The sequence below is a fragment of the Bidens hawaiensis genome, unplaced genomic scaffold, assembly GCF_021521415.1.
Source record: "Bidens hawaiensis isolate Kalapana, Puna unplaced genomic scaffold, B.hawaiensis_p1.1 tig00043993_1, whole genome shotgun sequence".
NCBI classification, from domain to species: domain Eukaryota; kingdom Viridiplantae; phylum Streptophyta; class Magnoliopsida; order Asterales; family Asteraceae; genus Bidens; species Bidens hawaiensis.
In genome coordinates, this window is record NW_027505867.1 from 130194 (window position 1) to 150742 (window position 20549).

Sequence of the window (20549 nt, forward strand, 5' to 3'; positions counted from 1 at the left end):
GAATATGTCTCTATAAATTGATGTTTTATTTTCATATTTTTTTTATAATAAAGTGATGCATCTTCTGTACAGAGTATACTATGGATTTTTTTACACACAGAGGGCATGATGATCATTTGCTACACACAAAATATTTGTGTATGCTGGAAAATTGGTTTTGAAGTTTTGGGTGCTTCCTAAAAATTTATAGATTTGTTGGAAAATAGCCAGCCTACTAATTTAATACGTAGGAAATATTTATCATATGTATTATCAACTATAACTATACAATTTAATTTCTAAAACTGTGTATGATATCCAGTTTATGTAAGATGAATTCTTGTTCTATGCCTATTATACACAAAACAATATATGAGTTGTTATGTTGTGTAGGGCATGTGATTATTGTGCTGGATATTTTGTTGTGTCGGATGTGTACTGATTGTGATGGTACTAAACTTAAAACAATGTATGACTGATTTATGGTGTGTAGGGAACTTGTTTGTGGTGTATAGAATGTCCGTAGTGTAGGATGCTATTGTGTGTAGGATGTTCTGTTTGTTGTGCATGATACATGTTATTTTAGCCGTTTGTAGTCATGTTTCAGTGATTGATTATGTGTGTAGGTTTTGTATGAATGCTATGGAGTGTGTTTAGGCCTTTGTTAGTATCAGTTGTTGGATATAGTATATATATTGTATATGGATCTGTATGTAGGTTATATGAATGCTATAATATGTGTGTAGGCCTGTGTTAATATGTGGGCTGTCAATATGTAGGGCGTGTAGGAACATATAAATGATGAATATGTTGCGTAGGTTGGCCATATATTTCTTCAAATGATGTTTAGGGGATGTTTAGGCTTTGTGAAAATATGTAGGTTGTTTATATGTAGGATGTGTAGGAAAGTATAAATCATGATGAGTAAAAAGAGAAGTATAGGTAATGGTTTTAACTTAGCTTATGTGTAAAAATTGTAAAAATATTCTGCCACATTATGTTATGAACCATTATTTATATATATTTGGTCTTATGGTTTGTAAACTTGGTGGACACTATCAGTTCATGTTGTTGATGTCTTGACTGCTAAAGGTGTAAAACATGTGGTATTATATTACTCAATGAAGCAAGGTACAATAAAACATTTTTTTTTCTGTGTGTAGGTAAACAACTTGGGTATCATACTTCAAAACATAATGTAAGTGTAGGAGGGGAAAAAAATTCCTTAGCCAAGACGAAGATCGTAACAGTGAAATCAAAACAAACCGTTGATTAATTAAAAGAAACTTTCAACATTTAAATAGTTACCAAATATAAATTTTTCATCTTTACCACTATACCCTTTTAATTAATTAAAAGAAAATACACAAAGAAAAATTCTGATTGGCTGTATTGATTCTCTCACACTTCTCACAATAATTTGACTTCTCTCCTGAACTTAACCCTATATATATATATATATATATATATATATAGCTAAGTATAAAATGAAAACCCACTTGAGTTGTGAAAACTCTAGTAACCCATTCTTAACCACATGTTTTTAATTAATGTTTAAATCTTGTGGTCCACAATTAAAGTGAATAAAAAATGTAAATATAAATATAACTTTTTCTCTCTCCTGAAAACATATATAAAAATTAGTAAAAAAATGTTAAAAAATAGCAAAACATTTTTTTTGATGTTTCGATGTTTTGTATTAAATGTTACAACGTATATTACATGTAACAAAAAAAAAACGATGTTACATAGGGTTTTCGCGGGTTTTCACAACTCAAATGGGTTTCATTTTAGCCTTACCCTAATATATATAGGCAAAGTATAGAATGAAAACCCACTTGAGTTGTGAAAACCCGCGACAACCCTAACATCATTTTTTTTTGTTACGTGTAATATATGTTGTAACATTTAATACAAAACATCGAAACATTAAAAAAAATTGTTTTGCTATTTTTTAACTTTTTTTTACTAATTTTTTATATGTTTTTAGGAGAGAGAAAAAGTTATATTTATGTTAACATTTTTTATTAATTTAATTGTGGACCACAAGACTTAATCTTTAATTAAAAACATGTGGTTGAGAATGAGTTTCTAAAGTTTTCATAACTCAAGTGGGTTTTTATTTTAACCTAACCCTATATATATATATATATATATATATATATATATATAGAGAGAGAGAGAGAGAGAGAGAGAGAAAACTCATCTTTAGAGAGAACATAAAAGCTCATAAAGAATTATTTTTAACTAAAAATAAAAAAATATTTTTAAAATTATATTTTTACGATTATTCTTATATTGTTTTTACCCTACACTAGAAAAAAAATAAAAGAAACAAAAAAATCAAAAAAAACCCGTCGTAATGCACATACGTGTGCGATACCGTTATATTACATATGTGTATTACTATGTATTTTTTAAGTTTTAATGGTGTTTAATTGCATATATTCAATATTTGTGTATTGTATATGTGTAGTAGTGTTGTATTATATGAAAAAAAATAATAATAAAATAAAGGCCGATGTAGTGCACATGCGCGTTAATGTTGTATTACACATACGTACTAATGTGTATTCGATGTGCGTATTAGTCTTATATTGCATATATACAATAGTGTATATCAAATATGTGCAATAGTGTTGTATTATATGCAGTGCAACACTTTTGCATATATGCAATGCACACTATTACACATGTGCACTACACCGACGAGGTTACCGACAAGGGATTTTTTTGGAACCAATAACAACATATAAGAATAATGAAAAAAAAGAAACTTCAAAAAAAATTTAAAAAAAGTTAAAAATAGTTTTTTTGGTATGTTTTAAGTTTTCTCTTTAAGAGCAGTTTTCACTTGATCCCACCCTATATATATATATATACACACACATATGATCAGGATCATGTAAGAACTTTATGGGAATTGAGAACAATAAAAACCATTTTGGACCACAAAAAATCTAAAATAAAAAAGGATCATAAAACAGAATATAAACCAAAATAAGAAAAGTAAAAAAACCAAAATTCTTATTTATCATCCCGGTTTCATAATAAAAAAATTCTCAGTTTAGCTAAATTATACATATATGTACACACATCTTTTTTTATACATATATGTATAATTTAAGGTAAATGATAATGTAAATATATGTACATTCCGTAACTAGAGATTATATGAAATTATACACATGTGTATAGGTATAATATGAATTAATTTTTTTTTATTTATAGACAGGAATGAAATATAAGAATTTTGGTTTTTTACTTTTATAAAATTTTCGTTTTTTTTGTTTTATAATTTTTTAAATATTTTTAATAGGTTTTTTTAGTGGTTCAAAATGGTTCTCAAGTTTTCAATTTACAAAGATTTCTCTTATGATCCTTACCCTATATATATATATATATATCTATATATATATATATATATTAAATGCATATATTGTTACGATAAGGTGGCAGACCCTTATAATGGGTATGTTTGGCAAAACTAGCTGGTAGCTGTAGCTGAAAGCTAGTGGCTGGTGCCTTGACGCTGGTAGTTGATAGCTGTAGCATTTTAGATATATTTAGATGTTTGGCAAAATATTTGAATCTTTTAATAAAATATATAAAATGACCAAAATAGGCATAACTGAAAAAAATAATATTAAATGTATTTATTTTGGAAGGTTGTTTAAGCAATTTAAAATACTAAACGCTTGTAGCGTTTTCTAAACATTACTAATAGGAGCTTTAAGCTTTAAGCTTTTTCTAATGACCTAAATGTTTTAAGCTCTTTCAACCAAACAAAATTTTTAATTGAGTTGAAAATTTTCATAAAAGATTGAAGCTAGAAGCCCCTAAGAGCTCCAAAAAGCTCTCAACAAACATACCTAATATTTGTGAAGGTTTAAAGGGTAGCATCCCTTATAGTATCTATCTAGGTTATAAGGTGGCAGACCATTATAATATCTATGAAGGTTAAAGGGTAGCAAACCCTTATAATATATGTGAATGTTACAGGGTGGCAGATCCTTATAATATATGTGAAGGTTATATGGTGGCAGACCATCCAAATATCTGTGAAGGTTATAAGGATATGAAGGTTATAGGGCGGCATACCCTTCTAATATCTGCGAAAGTTATGGCAAACCCTGATAATATCTGTGAAGGTTTCAGGGTGGCAGACCCTTCTAATATCCGTGAAGGCTACAATGGTGACAGACCCTTATTGTGACATTTGTCAATTTCGGGTTATTTTATACTTGTATTCTTAATGTAAACCCGACCCGTTTTGTATCTCGAACCTTTCGATATTATCAAAATGATGAATTGTATGTTAAATATTTGTTTTATAGTTGTTGGATAAAAAAAAACACCCTTTTCGGTTATTAAAATTCCCCGAAAACGCTCAAAACGAACTCCAGGGACTAAAACTACCAAAATGGAGACTTGAAGGACCCATTTGTAGTTTGTGCTTTCTTGGGTCTATAACCAACCCATTTTCATGAAACACCCTTTATGAAAGACCCATTCAACTTACCCTATACACACACACCTATCTTCTTCATTTGTGCTTGCTCATTTCTTCATTTCTCTCTCAAATTCTTGAATTCTAAGATTGTTCTTCATAAGCTAATCTTTCATTTTAACTAACTTCTCAATACTTAAAGCTTGATGTTACAACATATATAAAATATACACTCCTTTTTTACATTCGGTCTTTCATTTCTCCGGTCTCGGCCGGTTGAAATGTCGGGCTAGTAAGGCAAGGTTACATGGAGGACTTTGTGGTCCTTGTTTATATATTTAACAAATCTAACCATATAACTTGTTATACTTGCTTAACTTCTACATATTTTAGTTTATTGTTCATATGTGTCAAGTTCCATGGTATTGGGTATGTGGTGACTAGCCTCGGTTTCATCTCGAGTTGAGAACCGAACCAAAAACCGAACTTTTGTTTAAAAGCATTATTGTTAACTTTTTGAATGTAAAACTTGAGTATTATTATTTATAAGTTATTTTACAAGTTCCATGGTAATTGGGTATGTGGTAACTATCCTCGGTCTTATTCCGAGTCAAGGACCGAACCAAAAACCGAACTTTTGTTTAAAAGCTTTATTGTTAACTTTTTGAATGTAAAACTTGAGTATTATTATTTATAAGTTATTTTACAAGTTCCATGGTAATTGGGTATGTGGTAACCATCCTCGGTCTTATTCCGAGTCAAGGACCGAACCAAAAACCGAACTAAACCGAGTTCACTCGCTTAAGACACACAAGTGTGTTTTTAGCCACCAAAACTCATATTTTTCTTCAAGATTATATTTTAAATCAATTTTAGTTAATTTCTAAACATACTTGGCATGTCGGTAACCAACTTGATCTTATAACAAGTTCGAACCGATAAGGTCGTATACTCGCTTAACGACGTTAAGGTTCTTCACAATAGAACTACATACTTGGTTAAGTCTATTTTGATTTTATTGAGTTATCTCAAAACATTTATTATTTTGGGAAGTTAACTGTGAGCTTGGTTAATTATCAAGTCTCGAACCGACAAACACGAACACTCGTTTAAACCTCGTTTTGGTATTCTTATAACCAAGGGTTTTGTAATATCGCATTTTAACCCACATTATTACTTAACATAGGTTGAGTAAAAAAAAAGAAAAAAACTAATGAATAGAATACCGAGACCCGGTTTCGAGTAAACTTATTTTACAAAACTCGTTTCTTTAATTTCTCAAATATTTACATTTTAAATCCTAAACTTTATTTATTTACTTTATTTGTCATGTATTTTATTTTAAACCCTTCCAAGACTACCTACTAACATAAGACCCGTTTAATATAGGTCTTGCTCGTTAAACCGATCTCTCCGATTATTCACGACACTATCTTTCAAGTTACTTGTTAATATGGGTACTTTTTCATCCCCCGTTTTCCATCTTTCGTTTTGGGGGTGGCATTGCATACTTATTCAAATTCAAATGATTTATACTTGAGTCTTAAACCACAACACGTATTGTATATGTTTACTTAAATAAATGCTCGATTTGGTGTTATATGTTTTACATGATTATGTGCAAATTCTTGAATGCTAAGGCGGGTAGCCTATTGAATGCTAAGGCGGGTAGCCTCATCAAAGTATGATCATACGTTAATTCCGAGTATATATGGTATCCCCATATAGAAAGGTGTCGTCAATGTATTCTTATTGACGATTTCATTATTGTCATCAATGTATACTTATTGACGGTTCGTCAATGTATTCTTATTGACGGTTTTATTATCTAAACTGTTGCTATTATTTATTGTTTTCATATACTAGTTGTGGATTTCATACTATATACTTATTGTCCAAAACTATGAAAATTGCTCACCAACCTTCGTGTTGACAAACTCTATTTTATGCAATGTTATAGGTTTGATGTTAGCTTGATTGGATTACTTGAAGAAACTTATTATCTTGGCTTTAGGATATTAGAAAATAAAAGAACAAGTTATTTGTTTATCTATATATTTGGCATTTTGTATGAACAATTGTTGTGTTATTTATGATGATATGGATTTAAATGAGTTGTTTAAATATTGTAACTTTATAGTGTCATTGTGCAATGAGCAATCATGTCGCGCCTCGACGTTTCCTCCTTCATTGGTCGGGGCGTGACAGATTGGTATCAGAGCCATTGACTATAGGATAGGTGGTTAGACGTAACAGCCTAGTATAGTTTATGTTCTAGGGTCCCTATACGTGTGCTCATACGTGTTTACCCTACTTGATTGTTTATTGCATTTATTAATTATTTATAAACTTGTTTAAAAATCTATCTCATCATAAATGTACACATACACACACTTTCAATAGTATTCTAAGGTATTTTTACCTTAAAAAAAACATTAGTTTTTATATTGTGTTTTATGGATCACAAGCTTAACTTGGATCTCGTTGTTTACAATCTCCTTAAAGCTAGGTTCTATAATTTGTTTTCTGACGACCGTAGGGAACGAAACACATGATTCGATCATTTGACAAAAAGATTCCAAGATCGAAGGTGATTTACTTACCTGGGATGATTGGGTTTAGTGTTGGTTTCTAGGTCAAACAACTCGAGTTATATGAGCCGACACTTTAAGTTGTCGTATGTGAGCGTTCCGGTCGCCTCCTTATTTTTGGTGTTGAAAACATAAAAGCCACGGTGATACGTGGACAAGTGTTTTTAACATCTCGTTGTATCTCTGTTTTATTGTATGTTATTATCATGATTTGAGTCAACAACATGAAAGACGCGGTGATACGTGCACATGTTCGACTCCATATATATTACTTTTACATAAGTTTTTATTGCCGGGATATCAAATCATGGTGGTTCATGTACGATTTTCCCAACTATATATATGTTTACAAGAAATTTTGTTGTTTTTTTTTCGGAATATCAAATCATGGTGGTTCATGTACGATTTTTCCGACTATATACAAATTTCAACACTTCAAAACGTCCAAATTTTAAATTCTCGAAACTTTGAAACATATACTTATATATACGTTTTTTATCATTTGGTTTATGTATAAACTTTATTTCTACTTACATTCTCATCCTTATGACACTAGGATTCACGTAAAAAAAAATGGTTACATACATCTTCTATTTTAAACTCAATGCCCTCAAACTCACTACAATTCTTTATAATTTTCAGAATGCCTCCGGTACGATGCCACTACCGCAAGGACTCCAGACGCAAGATGGCCGCTTTAGTAGCCGAACAAGTCGCCGCTATGATTCCCAAACTCCTAACTCACTTGCAAGCAAACCAACCTCCACCCGTTGTAGCATCCGTTGAACCCACACCCGCTCCCTACTTGTATAAACAATTTACCGGTGCTAACCCAACCAAATTCCTTGGTATGAACTGTGCGACTACCTTGTTGCAATGGTTTGAAAAGATGGAAAGTGTGTTCCGACACAGCGAGTGCCCCAAAGCGAAGAAAACTAATTTCGCTTCGAGCATGTTTGAGGAAACTGCTCTTACGTGGTGGGGTAGTGTTATGCATCTCCAAGGGGCGGAAATTGCCATGGCGCTTCCATGGACCGAACTTAAGGAACTCATGATGAAGAAGTTTTGTCCCAACACGAGCTCCAAAAGCTTGAAGCCAAATTTTGGGAATTGAAACAAAAAAGTGGTGATAATGCCACTTACTCGCTCCGTTTTAATGAATTAAGCACCCTTGTACCTCATTTGGTTACCCCGCTCGAACGTAAAATCGACAAATACATCGGGGGTTTACCTATGCTAATTCGGGACTCAGTCATGAGTAGCAAACCCGAGAACCTTGAGGATGCAATTACTCTAGCCGGTGCGCTATCGGAGAACCATGTTAAGGCGGGTACCCTAACCATCAAGAAGAAAAGTGATAAAAGCAAAACCGAACCCTACCTCAAGCCAAAGTTGACCCACCACCTCAAGCCATCAATTACTCAAACTCAACTCCCACCCATTATTTTAAACAGTCATAATTTTTCATAAGTTTGCATTCTTTTTAAATTGCACCATAAAAACGAGCATTTTATTCTATTTAAATTGAGTATGATATTGCTGTAGTTTTCTTTTTTAATAAAAAAATTGGTATTTTACGTAGCGGTGCTTGCGATCCGGTTTTGATGATTATTAAATTAAACTATTAGCCAAGCTGTTAGTAACGGTTTTTTTTATCATCATAACCCGTAACCGAACCGTTTAACCATTACCAACCGTCTGTGTTTCCCGCTGCATCGCGGAGGCACCTATCTAGTATATTTTATTTATTAATGCAATTTAATTCACTACATTAAGTAAATATAATATTGTATCTTTAATAATGATAATAATAATTATTATTTAAAAAATAATAATACCGAAAGATAAATCAGTATTTAAGACAAGTCGTGTTAGATTTTTTTTTAAACGACAAAAATTTATAAAAGTTACGAGGCCGGTTAGCAACCACAGAAACAAAATTGTATGAAAATAAGAGAGTTTTGAATTTACTTGTTCCAACTTATTTTTTTTCTTTTGTTTCTAGTTACAATCCAAAAACAAGAAACGTAAAATATGAAAATAAACCCCGTCATATTTAACACTTACGAACGCCAACCCGCCGCGAAGCCTTTGCCATCCACTAGCACGTATGTGTATATACATAATATTGATTATTATTTTAAGAAATATAAAAATAATATAATATAATATTATTAGCCCAATGATTTGCTCATTTTATTGTGTGAATCCAACTCTCACTACCAACATCACAAATGAGAGAGAAAGCGATGGCGTCATTTGACGAGACGGAATTACGGCTAGGCCTGCCCGGCGACAAGACAAGCGAAGCTGGGGACGCCGCGGCGGTGCATACCACCGGAAAGAGAGGCTACGACGACACCATCATGGACTTGAAGCTGAAACTGTCATCAGATGATCAGAAAACCAAAAACGACGTCGTTACTAGTAACCCCCCGGCAAAGTAAGCTTCATTAGTTAATTTCAAACCTTACTATATTCTCGCTAATGCAACATTATTGGATAGCAGAGCTAAGTTGTTTAAACATAACATTTATAGATCGTGAGGTCATAACATTTGAAAAAACTAATTATTGTTATTAAAATTAGGACACAAGTGGTGGGTTGGCCTCCGGTGAGATCATACCGGAAAAACATGCTGTCGGTTCAAAAGAAGACAAGCCTCAGCCGCCATGAAGAGGTCGGTGATCTGTCGGTGTCACCACCGTACAACGGTGGTGATACGGTGGCGTATGTGAAGGTTAGCATGGACGGAGCTCCTTACCTCCGTAAGGTTGACCTGAAAATGTACAAAAGTTATCAAGGTCTCTCTGATGCTTTGGGGAATATGTTTAGTTCCTTCACTATTGGTAACTAAATAATTAATTAACTAGCTAATTGTTGTTTAATAATTGTTTTCTAATTACTAATTATTAAATAATGGTCTTTATCATGCAAAAATAATCTTGTGTCTAGGTAGTTGCGGATCACAAGGGTTAAAGGATTTCATGAATGAGAGCAAACTAATGGATCTTTTGAACAATTCCGACTATGTTCCGACCTATGAAGATAAAGATGGCGACTGGATGCTCGTAGGAGATGTTCCCTGGGAGTAATTTTTTGTTTAATTATGTTTATTTATGTCGTAAAATATTTAACTAGATGGGTTATCATAAAGTTATCTTTTCATGTTTTTCTTTAAAATAACTCTTGGGGGGGAACTAGCCATTCCGGGCAAGGCGGTCAACGTACAAGAGCCCCCCCGGACAAATCAGTTGGGGATCCATCAATCAGGAATCCAACATCCTAGCCATCGCCTCAAATACACCTCGGCAGCCGCTTCTCGAAACCAAACCAGGGAAGCCAAGAATCAAGCCTTGGACGAGTAAAGCAACCCAGCACCCCAGCCACGCTTCGTTTGGATAAAAGGGACGTGTCGTTGCACCACAAAATTTAGTCTCGCTTGGGCTGCTTTAATGGTAGTCTTTACATTTTCCCTTTCACTCGTAGTATGGGGAAGAAGTGGACTTTAGAAGCACTCCTAATTTAGTTGAGGAATGAAACGGTATCAAATAGAAATAGATAAAGAATTTTTTTATAGTTGATTGTATAGTGTATACACGTAAATAACTACAAATTTTTTCTTTCGTTCAATTTCATTTCTTTTCTTTCTTTAAGAAAACTTTGGAATTTATAAACGTGTTATAACACATATTATCATCAATTTATTCTTAATTAGTTACAATTTAACATTTCAGGATGTTCGTTGATTCATGCAAGCGTTTACATATAATGAAAGGGAAGGAAGCTATCGGACTTGGTAAGCTCATAAAATTACTAATATTATGTTTTTAACTCTTTATATCGAAATTAAATTAATCTTTTGAGCGTTTAGCTTTACAAATATCTAATGAATGTGCTTTTAATGCAATTTTAGCACCGAGGGCTATGGAGAAATGCAAGAACCGAAGCTAAACCCAGCGAACAAACTCAACCGTGACATCTTGCTCATTTAGTCTTTGTGTGGTATGCGGTATCAAGAACTCGACATGGATGTGCAGTATGTACGGTTTGTGGTTGTGCGTATCGTTTTAAATAAACTTTTTATTTGGATTTGAAGTTGATTGTTGATTATATTGTGAGGGTAATGTGTATTTATAAACTTGGGTGATTGAAATTTGTGGACATAAATAGTCAACAGACCAATAAATATCATTAGTGTGTGCTACCAAAATCTAAGGTTTCTAGCCTTTATTTTGGTGATTTGTCCTAGTACTATGTTTTAATAATCTATGTAACTTGTGTTATGAAGTATATTTTATTTCCATGCAGGTGATATAATGTTGAAATCGTTCTATTTTATTTTACATTTTAATCTTCTAGTAACCATATAACCAATGTCTCATGAGTATTGTTTTATGTGACATTGTCGATTCAACGCAACCAACTAACAAGACACGGTATTTGTAACTATGAGCGTATGAAACAGTCGACAGGTAGACCTTATACAATAAGTGCACTGCCTCTATTATATCGATCTTTTGTTTGTGATCTAGGAGTCCTGTGTGGAAGGGCTCTCACTCAATGGATCCTAAGTACGTCAAGGATAACATTAACGTTGATACTTACATTTTTAGAATACAAATTGAAGGATTGGATCATATATCTATTAACATATCGAGATTGATAAGTTTACCATCACACCCGAAATCGATCAAGTTATATATCATGTCAAGTTAATTATTTTGACGTAACATATGTCCTATTTATTGTCTTATCCAGTTCGCATATATACCATGAATGTACATAGTTGAATCCAGAGTATTAATGCATGATAGATGCTTATTTCTTATCCTTTTTATATGTATATAATAATAATGAGTAGGTATGAGGAATTGGGACATAATATGACAGGTTTAAATGACAAAATGTGATATGACTTTGATTTATTTTTTTATAGTTTTTGTGAGACACGAACATGTGAATGTCAATGTAGGGGCATGCATTTATTTGGGATGGTCGGTCCACGAATAATGTATTATCTTTAACAAATTTAATTTAAATTTAAAGGAAGACACATAAAGAGCATATCACTAAATAATTAGGGTTTTTATATTGTCAAACTTTCTTAAATTCAAATTTAAGGATATATATATATATATACGGTTAGGTTCAAATAAGAAGTTTGATTTTCTTAAGAAGGTTAGGAAGAAGGGTATTTTAGTCTAACACTTTAATATCAAAACCCACTTACTTTAATCTCAAAACCCACTTAATTACATTAATTTCAAAAACCCACTTACATCTTCACTCATCTCCTACAATCACCACCACTCCACCGCCCACCGCCACCACAACCGTCACCCACCGCCACCACCTCACCGGAAAAGTCCGAAAAAACACAATGGAAATCACTATGAAAAACACAATGTAAAAAACACAATGATAAAAACACAATTGTATGACATAATGTAAAAAACACAATGATAAATACAATTGTATAAAACTATTTTGTAAAAAACAATTTTGGTAAAACACAATATGTAAAAAACCCACTAATTTTTTTTAAATTTTTATATAACAATATGGTACTCATATAAAAGATAAAAAGACACTCGTTATTATGGTGAATTTGTTTTTCAATAAAAACGTCGTAAAAAAAAGTTATGGACGTTTTAAAATGATGGGGGAATTTGGCATGTGCCTTGCATGTGGAGAGAGAAAGTTAACAAATGTGTTATTTCTTTTATGCCCTTCCCCTTATGTTCACACTTGATTTCCACTTAAACTAATCTTAACCCTTCATATTCAAAATCAATGAACAAGATTACTTCTTATCCTTCCTACAAAAAATATACTTCCTATTATAACCTAACCCCCCCATCTCTCTCTATATATATAAGGTTAAAATAAAAACCCACTTGATTTTTGAAAACTATAGAAACTCATTCTCAACCATATGTTTTTAATTAAAGTTTAAATGTTGTGGTTCACAATTAAAGTAAATACAAAATATAAATATAAATATAACTTTTTCTTTCTTCTGAAGATATATATAAAAATTAGTAAAAAATGTTTAAAAATATCAAAACAATTTTTTTTTTAGTTTTTGATGTTTTGTATTAAATGTTACAACATATATTACGTGTGTAAAAAAAAAAACGATGTTACATAGGGTTTTCACAACTCAAGTGGGTTTTCATTTTATACTTACCCTATATATATATGTATGTATGTATATATATATATATATGTATATATATAGGAATGGTAGAAATGTGAGAAATGAATATAGGCCATTAGTTTTATTTTTGGTTTTAAATGCTTAAAGATAAATAAGGAAAGTATTAATGCATGCTCTCTATTCAATTAATATAAATTAATAAATATAATAGTTATCTATTTAATTAATTATAATAATCAAATTATCATAATTAGAAAATATTAGGAATTCATTTATTTTTATAACTTATTTTTTCTCTCTTCAATTTTTATCTTACACAAGTACAATTTATTCATATATTAAAATTTCTTTCTATCCAAAACCAGTTTTTTCCAACTCAATATATTAATATCCATCAACACATAGTTACATTATGATAAATAGTACAAAAAACAATCTTACACGTGTTTGCATTAAATATCAACAAAAAAGTAGACAACCTACACAAAAACATATAACCTACACTTGCTCTAAGAACAAGAAAACATATAACCTACACAAGAAAAACATATAACCGACACACAAAATTCAGCATTAATAAGCTACACACGCACACGAATACGTATAACCTACTCACGAAAAACATATAATCTACACTCGAAAATTTTATCCTACACAAATACAATTTATTCATACATTAACAAATGTAGGTTATATAATTTTGTGTAGATTGTATATTTATTGTTTATATTTAATGGATACATTTGTATGATATTTTTTTATTATTATTTATCACAATAATTTTTCTAAATATATCAATTGAAAAAAATATTATGTTTTGATATTTATTGTTAAAAATTACGTGTTGATATTGGCTAATAAATTGAGTGGAAATAAATTGTTTTTTTAATAAAAAGAAATAGTATTATATGAATAAATTGTATTTTTGTTGGATAAATGAAGAGGGGTTAAATAAATTATATATAAAACTTAGTGTTTTTATAATTTTAATTATTATAGTTAAATTAGTTAGGTATATTAATTAGAGAGAGATTTATTATGGTTCTATCAATTGTATTAATTGAAGAGGGAGTATGCATTTATTTTTGCATTTACATTGTTTTTTCATTTATTTTTGAACATTTAAAATCTAAAATAAAACTATTGGTCCATATTCATTTTTGCAATAATCTCATTTCTCTCATGAACTTAAACATATATATATATATATATATATATATATATATATATATATATATATATATAGGGGTATAATCAAATGAAAACTTATCTTATAGAGAAAACTTAAAAACTCTTAAAAAATTATTTTTAACTTTTTTTAAAGTACTTTTTTTGTAGTTTCTTTTTTTCCCATTATAATTATATGTTATTGTTCCAAATAAAGAGAAACTTGTCGGTAACCTCGTTGGTGTATTGCACATGTGTAATTGTGTGCATTGCATATATGCAAAACTGTTGTATCGCATAGAATACAAAACTATTGCACATATTTGATACACACTATTGTATATATGCATAATACTAACACGCACATTGAATACACATTGGTACGCATGTGTAATACAACATTAAAGCACATATGCACTACATCGACTTTTATTTATTTATTTATTATTATTATTATTATTTTTGCATATAATGCAACACTACTGCACAAGTGCACATATATAATACACAAATATTGAATATATGCAATTAAACACTACTGAACATAAAAATACATAGTAATACACATGAGTAATACAACAGTATCACACAGTAATACGCATGTGCATTACAACGTTTATTTTTTATTTTTTTTCAGTGAAGGGTAACAAAGTATAAGAATAATGGCAAAAACAGAAATTTGAAAATATTTTTTATATTTTTAATTAAAAATAATGCTTTATGAGTTTTTAAGTTTTGTCTTTAAAGATGAGTTTTCTCTTAATCCTCTTCCTACATACATACATACATACATACATACATACATATTATGTGTGTGTGTGTGTGTTAGGGCTGATTTCTTTTGAGAAGCACTTTAATTTTAAGAACTCAATGTAACAATTTTTTAATTTTTTTTACATATATGTAATATGCGTAGGTTACATGTACGTAGAAAAATTACAACATTTTTACGCACCGAATTGACTTTTTACGTAGGTATAACCGATTTTTAAATTAGGGTAATCACTATACTTCTTTATTCCTCTCCTACTTAATTTTTTAATCATATTTAATTTCAACTATATAATCTAACCTATTTAATTAAACGTGTGGTTAAGAATAAGGCTCTTAAAGTTTTTAAAACGTAACAAAGTTCTCAAATTATCATCTCCTACATATGTATGTATGTATGTATGTATGTATGTATGTACAGGATTAGGTTCATTTCAGAAATGTTTTTAGAGCGAGAAGTATGAGAAATAAATTTAACCAATCAAAATTTAACTTTTTCTTTTTGATTTATTTTTTTTTAAGGTCAAATTAGTAAAACCTAATTCTTATATTTTTGGTAAGTAACTTTAATATGGGGAAAGTTACATGTCAATTTTTATTACATATCAAACCGAACTCTCTTGAGGATGTGAAGTCTTTAAAAGCTGTAAGACCCCGAATCCCGGGAATTCTACAGTTGGTAATCACATCCACAATTTCACAAAAATTTAAAACCAAACAATTCTTTGTATTTAAAACCAGTTCAGAGTGAATAACAGCGGAAAAAGTTTAAGTATTAAAAGTCCCAAACACGGGTACAAGTGTCCAAAATCGAATGTAAATAAAATATCCGTTTTATTTGAAATCCTTGACCAGAAATGCCTTCAACCTTCCGAGTAGTCTCCAGCACGTCCAAGCGGTAACCTCCATTCCTTAACCTGAAAGTCAAACTAACATACACAAAAAGTCAGCTTGAGCTGAGTGAGTTCAAGTTTTCGTAAACAATATTTCATACTTTATCTCAAAATTATAGTTCTAAACAATAGAGAGGATAATAATAAAATAATTAATATAGCTCACCAAATAATACATTCATCGTCGAACACGCGTACACGGGCCTCTCCACCACGAGTCCAGACTCGAGTAATATATTTGACCCATACGCGGTAAGACCTAAGTATGTGACACGAGCCTCTCCACCACGGGTCAAACCCGAGTAATATATTTGACTCGGTCACAGCTTACACATCCAAGCACGTGATACGGGCCTCTCCCCCACGGGTACGTCCCGAGTAATATATTTGACCCGATCACGGCTCAACATTCAACATTCAACGGGCCTCTTCACCACGGTATTTTAAAACCCGAGTAATATATTTGACCTGCCAGAATGATGATCACGCCACACGGGCCTCTCCACCACGGGATTTGAGGACCCGAGTAATATATTTGACCCGGACGTGATCACCACGCACACACACATCAATAAGCCTACTCACATCATTCTTAGTCATGAGGAACTAAATATCATCGCACAACCGTAGGCTATAAGGTAACACATACTCATACATACATACATACCTCCATACATACATACATACATACCTCCATACATACATACATACATACATACATACATACATACATACATACATATATATATATATATATATATATATATATATATATATATATAAACATCCCAACGTGAACCAATTAAATAGGTCTACTCGTATTCAATTTCTACCAAGTCTATTAACATCCTCGAGTCTAGACCATCAATAATATATGTAACCTTAAAGGATACAAGACCATAAACAAGTCTAAAATATCCTAAAGCATGTAAAATAATTCAAATATAACTTTCAAAATGCACAAACACGAGTGAGACCATGTAATACCATTCAAACAGTTCTAACGGGTAAAATTGTATAAAATTGGATTTCGGTGTGCATGCTAGCCCAAAACTTAAAAAGAGTTAAACGGGGCGTCAAGAACTCACCTGAATTAATCGAACACCTGCAACGAGCTAGGAAATCCCTAAGTGCACAATCACAAGCAAGGGCCTGTAAATTATACACAACGCATTACTAAACTAGACCGTAAGAACACTCTTGCCTAATGGGCCGTTCAAGCCCAACACTTTGGCCCAAGGCCCAACAACTTGGGCCGAGGCCCAACCAAAACCCAATTACTTTACCTCAGCCCCTAAAACCTTTCAACTAACCAAATCCACCCTACGATTATGGCCAGGGCTAACCATGATGCACAACTCACCCGCCGGTAATCAAATCGAGTCGAATACGCGCGTAATAAATCTTAAAACCAATTGTCAAACGAATCAGCCCCAAATGGACCAAATTCCCAACTTAACCTTTTCTTACATCATAATTATGTCACCCGAGTTGATAGGGTTGACTGTTCCTTTTTACAACTTTCAATTTAACATTTAAACGAAAATTCGCGCACCGCCGACTCGATTGACCAATCACCAACCAAAACAGCCCCGAGTATCAAAATTTTAATTTTCCCACAGCCCTTAAACCCCCTAGGGATGTACAAACTGATTCGGTCAGTCATCCGATCGATTAACGCATCAAACTCAACAATTGCCAATCCTACACCCGATAAACCCTAGTTTTCGAACTAAAATCGATTGACCGACCTAAACACCTCCATTGGCCATGAAATTTTAGTATGTTGTAAGTGACATACCTAGGAAGTTTGTGGTGCAAAAACCTTAGCCAAAACAGCCCCGAAACTGCCCAATTGGACAGCCACCCGACAAGCTTAAAAACAACCGAACTTCGACGAATAAACGCGCCATAAGGATGAATTTTGGTGAAAAAGAGTTGTATACATATAATACCGACCTGGAATGAACCTCAGGAGGCTGGCTGGTGGCTGAGTTGCATGCAAAACGAGAGAGAAGGGGGGGGGGGGTGGGGGTTGCGCCGATCGGACCTAGGGTTGGGTTAGGTTTTATTTTTTTTATATAATATATAATAACAAATTAACATTTTGGCCCCTCCACTTTATTAATGGTTGAACTTGGAAGAAAAGTTATGGGAGAAACGTTTTCGAGGGTGGTCAAGGAGCCCTCGGAAGAATGCCGGGTCAAGCCCGGAAGGTGTACACAACACTACAAGGTTAAACCTTTTTATCGGAAATTTACGGACGTTACAAAAGCTTGCCTCTCAGTCTGTTTAAAAAACCAAATAAAAAAATATTAATAATAGTATTATAAAACTAGCTTTCTCTTTGTTCAATATCAAACATTAAACAACCATCTTTAAATAGTAACAAACTACTTACACATCAAACCCATTAACCCTACACAGAAAACAAAGTGCAAACACCTACACAGGAAACAATCTACACATTGTCTAAATAAGTATACACAATAAACAAAGCACATACATAGTAAACTTAGTAAACCTACACAATAAACAACTAGCATACACATAAACCATATCCCCCCCTACACAGTAACAAATTACATACACAACAAGCCCATTAATTATAAACAGAAAAACATAATGCATACACCCCTACACAGACAACAAGCCTACACAGAAAACAAGCCTACACAGGAAACAATCTACACATTAACAAACTACACAGAAAACAAACTGCATACACCTACACATGCAACAAGCCTACACATAAACAATCTGCACATTGCCTAAATATGCATACACAATAAACAAACAACATACATAACAAACTCAGTAAACCAACACAATAAACAACCAACATACACATCAACCACATTCCATCTGCACAGTAACAAATTACATACCCAGTAGGCCCACTAATCGTACACAGAAAAACATAATTCATACATCCCTACACATGCAACAAGCCTACACAGAATACAATCTACATATTAACTAAATAAGCGTACACAATAAAATCAATAGATTAACGAATCGATCTTTTTAATGTAGGTATTCAGAATTCAAACTTTAAAATTGCTAAAGAAATAAATTATTGGATCTACAAAGAACAAATAAAACAATGAACGAGCCCCTAATCTTTCACTTAATTATTGCTTCAGTCTTCGCCTGTGATACCATAAAACCCTTTTGTTCAACCAATGATAACCACTTTTTACCTAATGTCTAGAATTTTATCACTTTATATTTGAACAAAATTAACTCTCCATTTACAAACACAAAATATTGCTCAAATTATTAGCGTAAAGGCACTCTAATGAACTGCATTTTAATACAAATAAGAGCGTATGCATTATTTAGTTTATATCTTACTTCTAATAAAAAAGCCCACAATTTATCCTACATACCTTGATTCCATGTGTAGGGTTCGTTCACTGTAATAGCTAAAAAAAACCAATTGTGCTTCAAAACAACACCAATCACTTGAAAGGATGGACGATTGCTTCTTATACACAAGAAATCATAATCACTTTGTTTTACTTTCATTGATTTTGTGTATCAATGTCACACCCCAACCTAAGGCGTAAATGCCGGGGCGTGAGCTGATTGTTCACAGCTCAAAGGTACTATCATAAATACAAATGACAATATCTATTAAGTTAATTTTTTTTCATTTAAAGTGTGCACACAATATCCAAACATGACAAAATAATTCAAATAAGTAAATATAATCTAAACATAAATTTAAATAATAATTTTCTTCATTAAACCCTAAGGTCTTTTCTAAGTGTCCAAAACTTCAATCTTCAAGTCACACGAAAACCTGCATATACGTAGAAAATACAATAGAGTTATCAACATAAATTTGAGTGAGATTATCACCAGTTTTGCAATGATATGATATTAATATAATAAATAAGCAAAACGTAATAAATTGCGGTAATAAAATCAAACCATGAGCAAATAAGGTGTCAGCTGACCATTGCCAAGCGAATCGGGCGTTGGTTAATATGACAGTCGTATGATCATACTATAAATGAGAATATGTTTGACCTCTATGAATGTGTTAAAGTAAACAAATAAGCATATAACAAGTATATTTGATAGATCACACACAATTACACGTTTGCTATTTTGAGATATATATATATACTACAAAATACGGATAATACGCATATGTCCCAAAAACTTTTGAAAATTCAGTAAAATAGGGGAATGATAAAAACTCACCTTAAATAATGGGAAAGTGAATAAAAATAAGAAAATCATCCGTTAACGTGTCAAATTAGATAACCCAACTAAACCTAAAACTTTGAGATAAGAAAATATGAGAAAAACCAAACTCGTTGCCGCTGGAATAATTCCAAACGGATGTTTTGAACTCCGATTATGTTAAATTAAAGAATTAGGCAAGTCGGTACAGACCCGAATCCAATCAGAGAGTCAGAAGTCGGGTTTTGGTTAGTAGCCTTAAAATTTCTGGACCTAAATTCGGTTCCGACCAGAAGCATGAGAAAACGAATAATCACACTTGTTGACTGTCTTGCCCT

At 32.0% G+C, this 20549-nt stretch overlaps 1 protein-coding gene across 1 annotated transcript; it reads left to right on the forward strand.

Annotated features, from left to right (window-relative positions):
- The first annotated feature begins 9246 nt into the window (after positions 1-9246).
- LOC143615705 (auxin-responsive protein IAA16-like) lies at positions 9247-11191 on the forward strand. Its single transcript, XM_077088769.1, has 5 exons — positions 9247-9463; positions 9610-9869; positions 9976-10111; positions 10758-10819; positions 10937-11191. Exons 1-5 carry the CDS (start codon positions 9255-9257, stop codon positions 10972-10974), a joined length of 705 nt encoding a protein of 234 aa, XP_076944884.1. The 5' UTR covers positions 9247-9254; the 3' UTR covers positions 10975-11191.
- The last annotated feature ends 9358 nt before the right edge of the window (positions 11192-20549 follow it).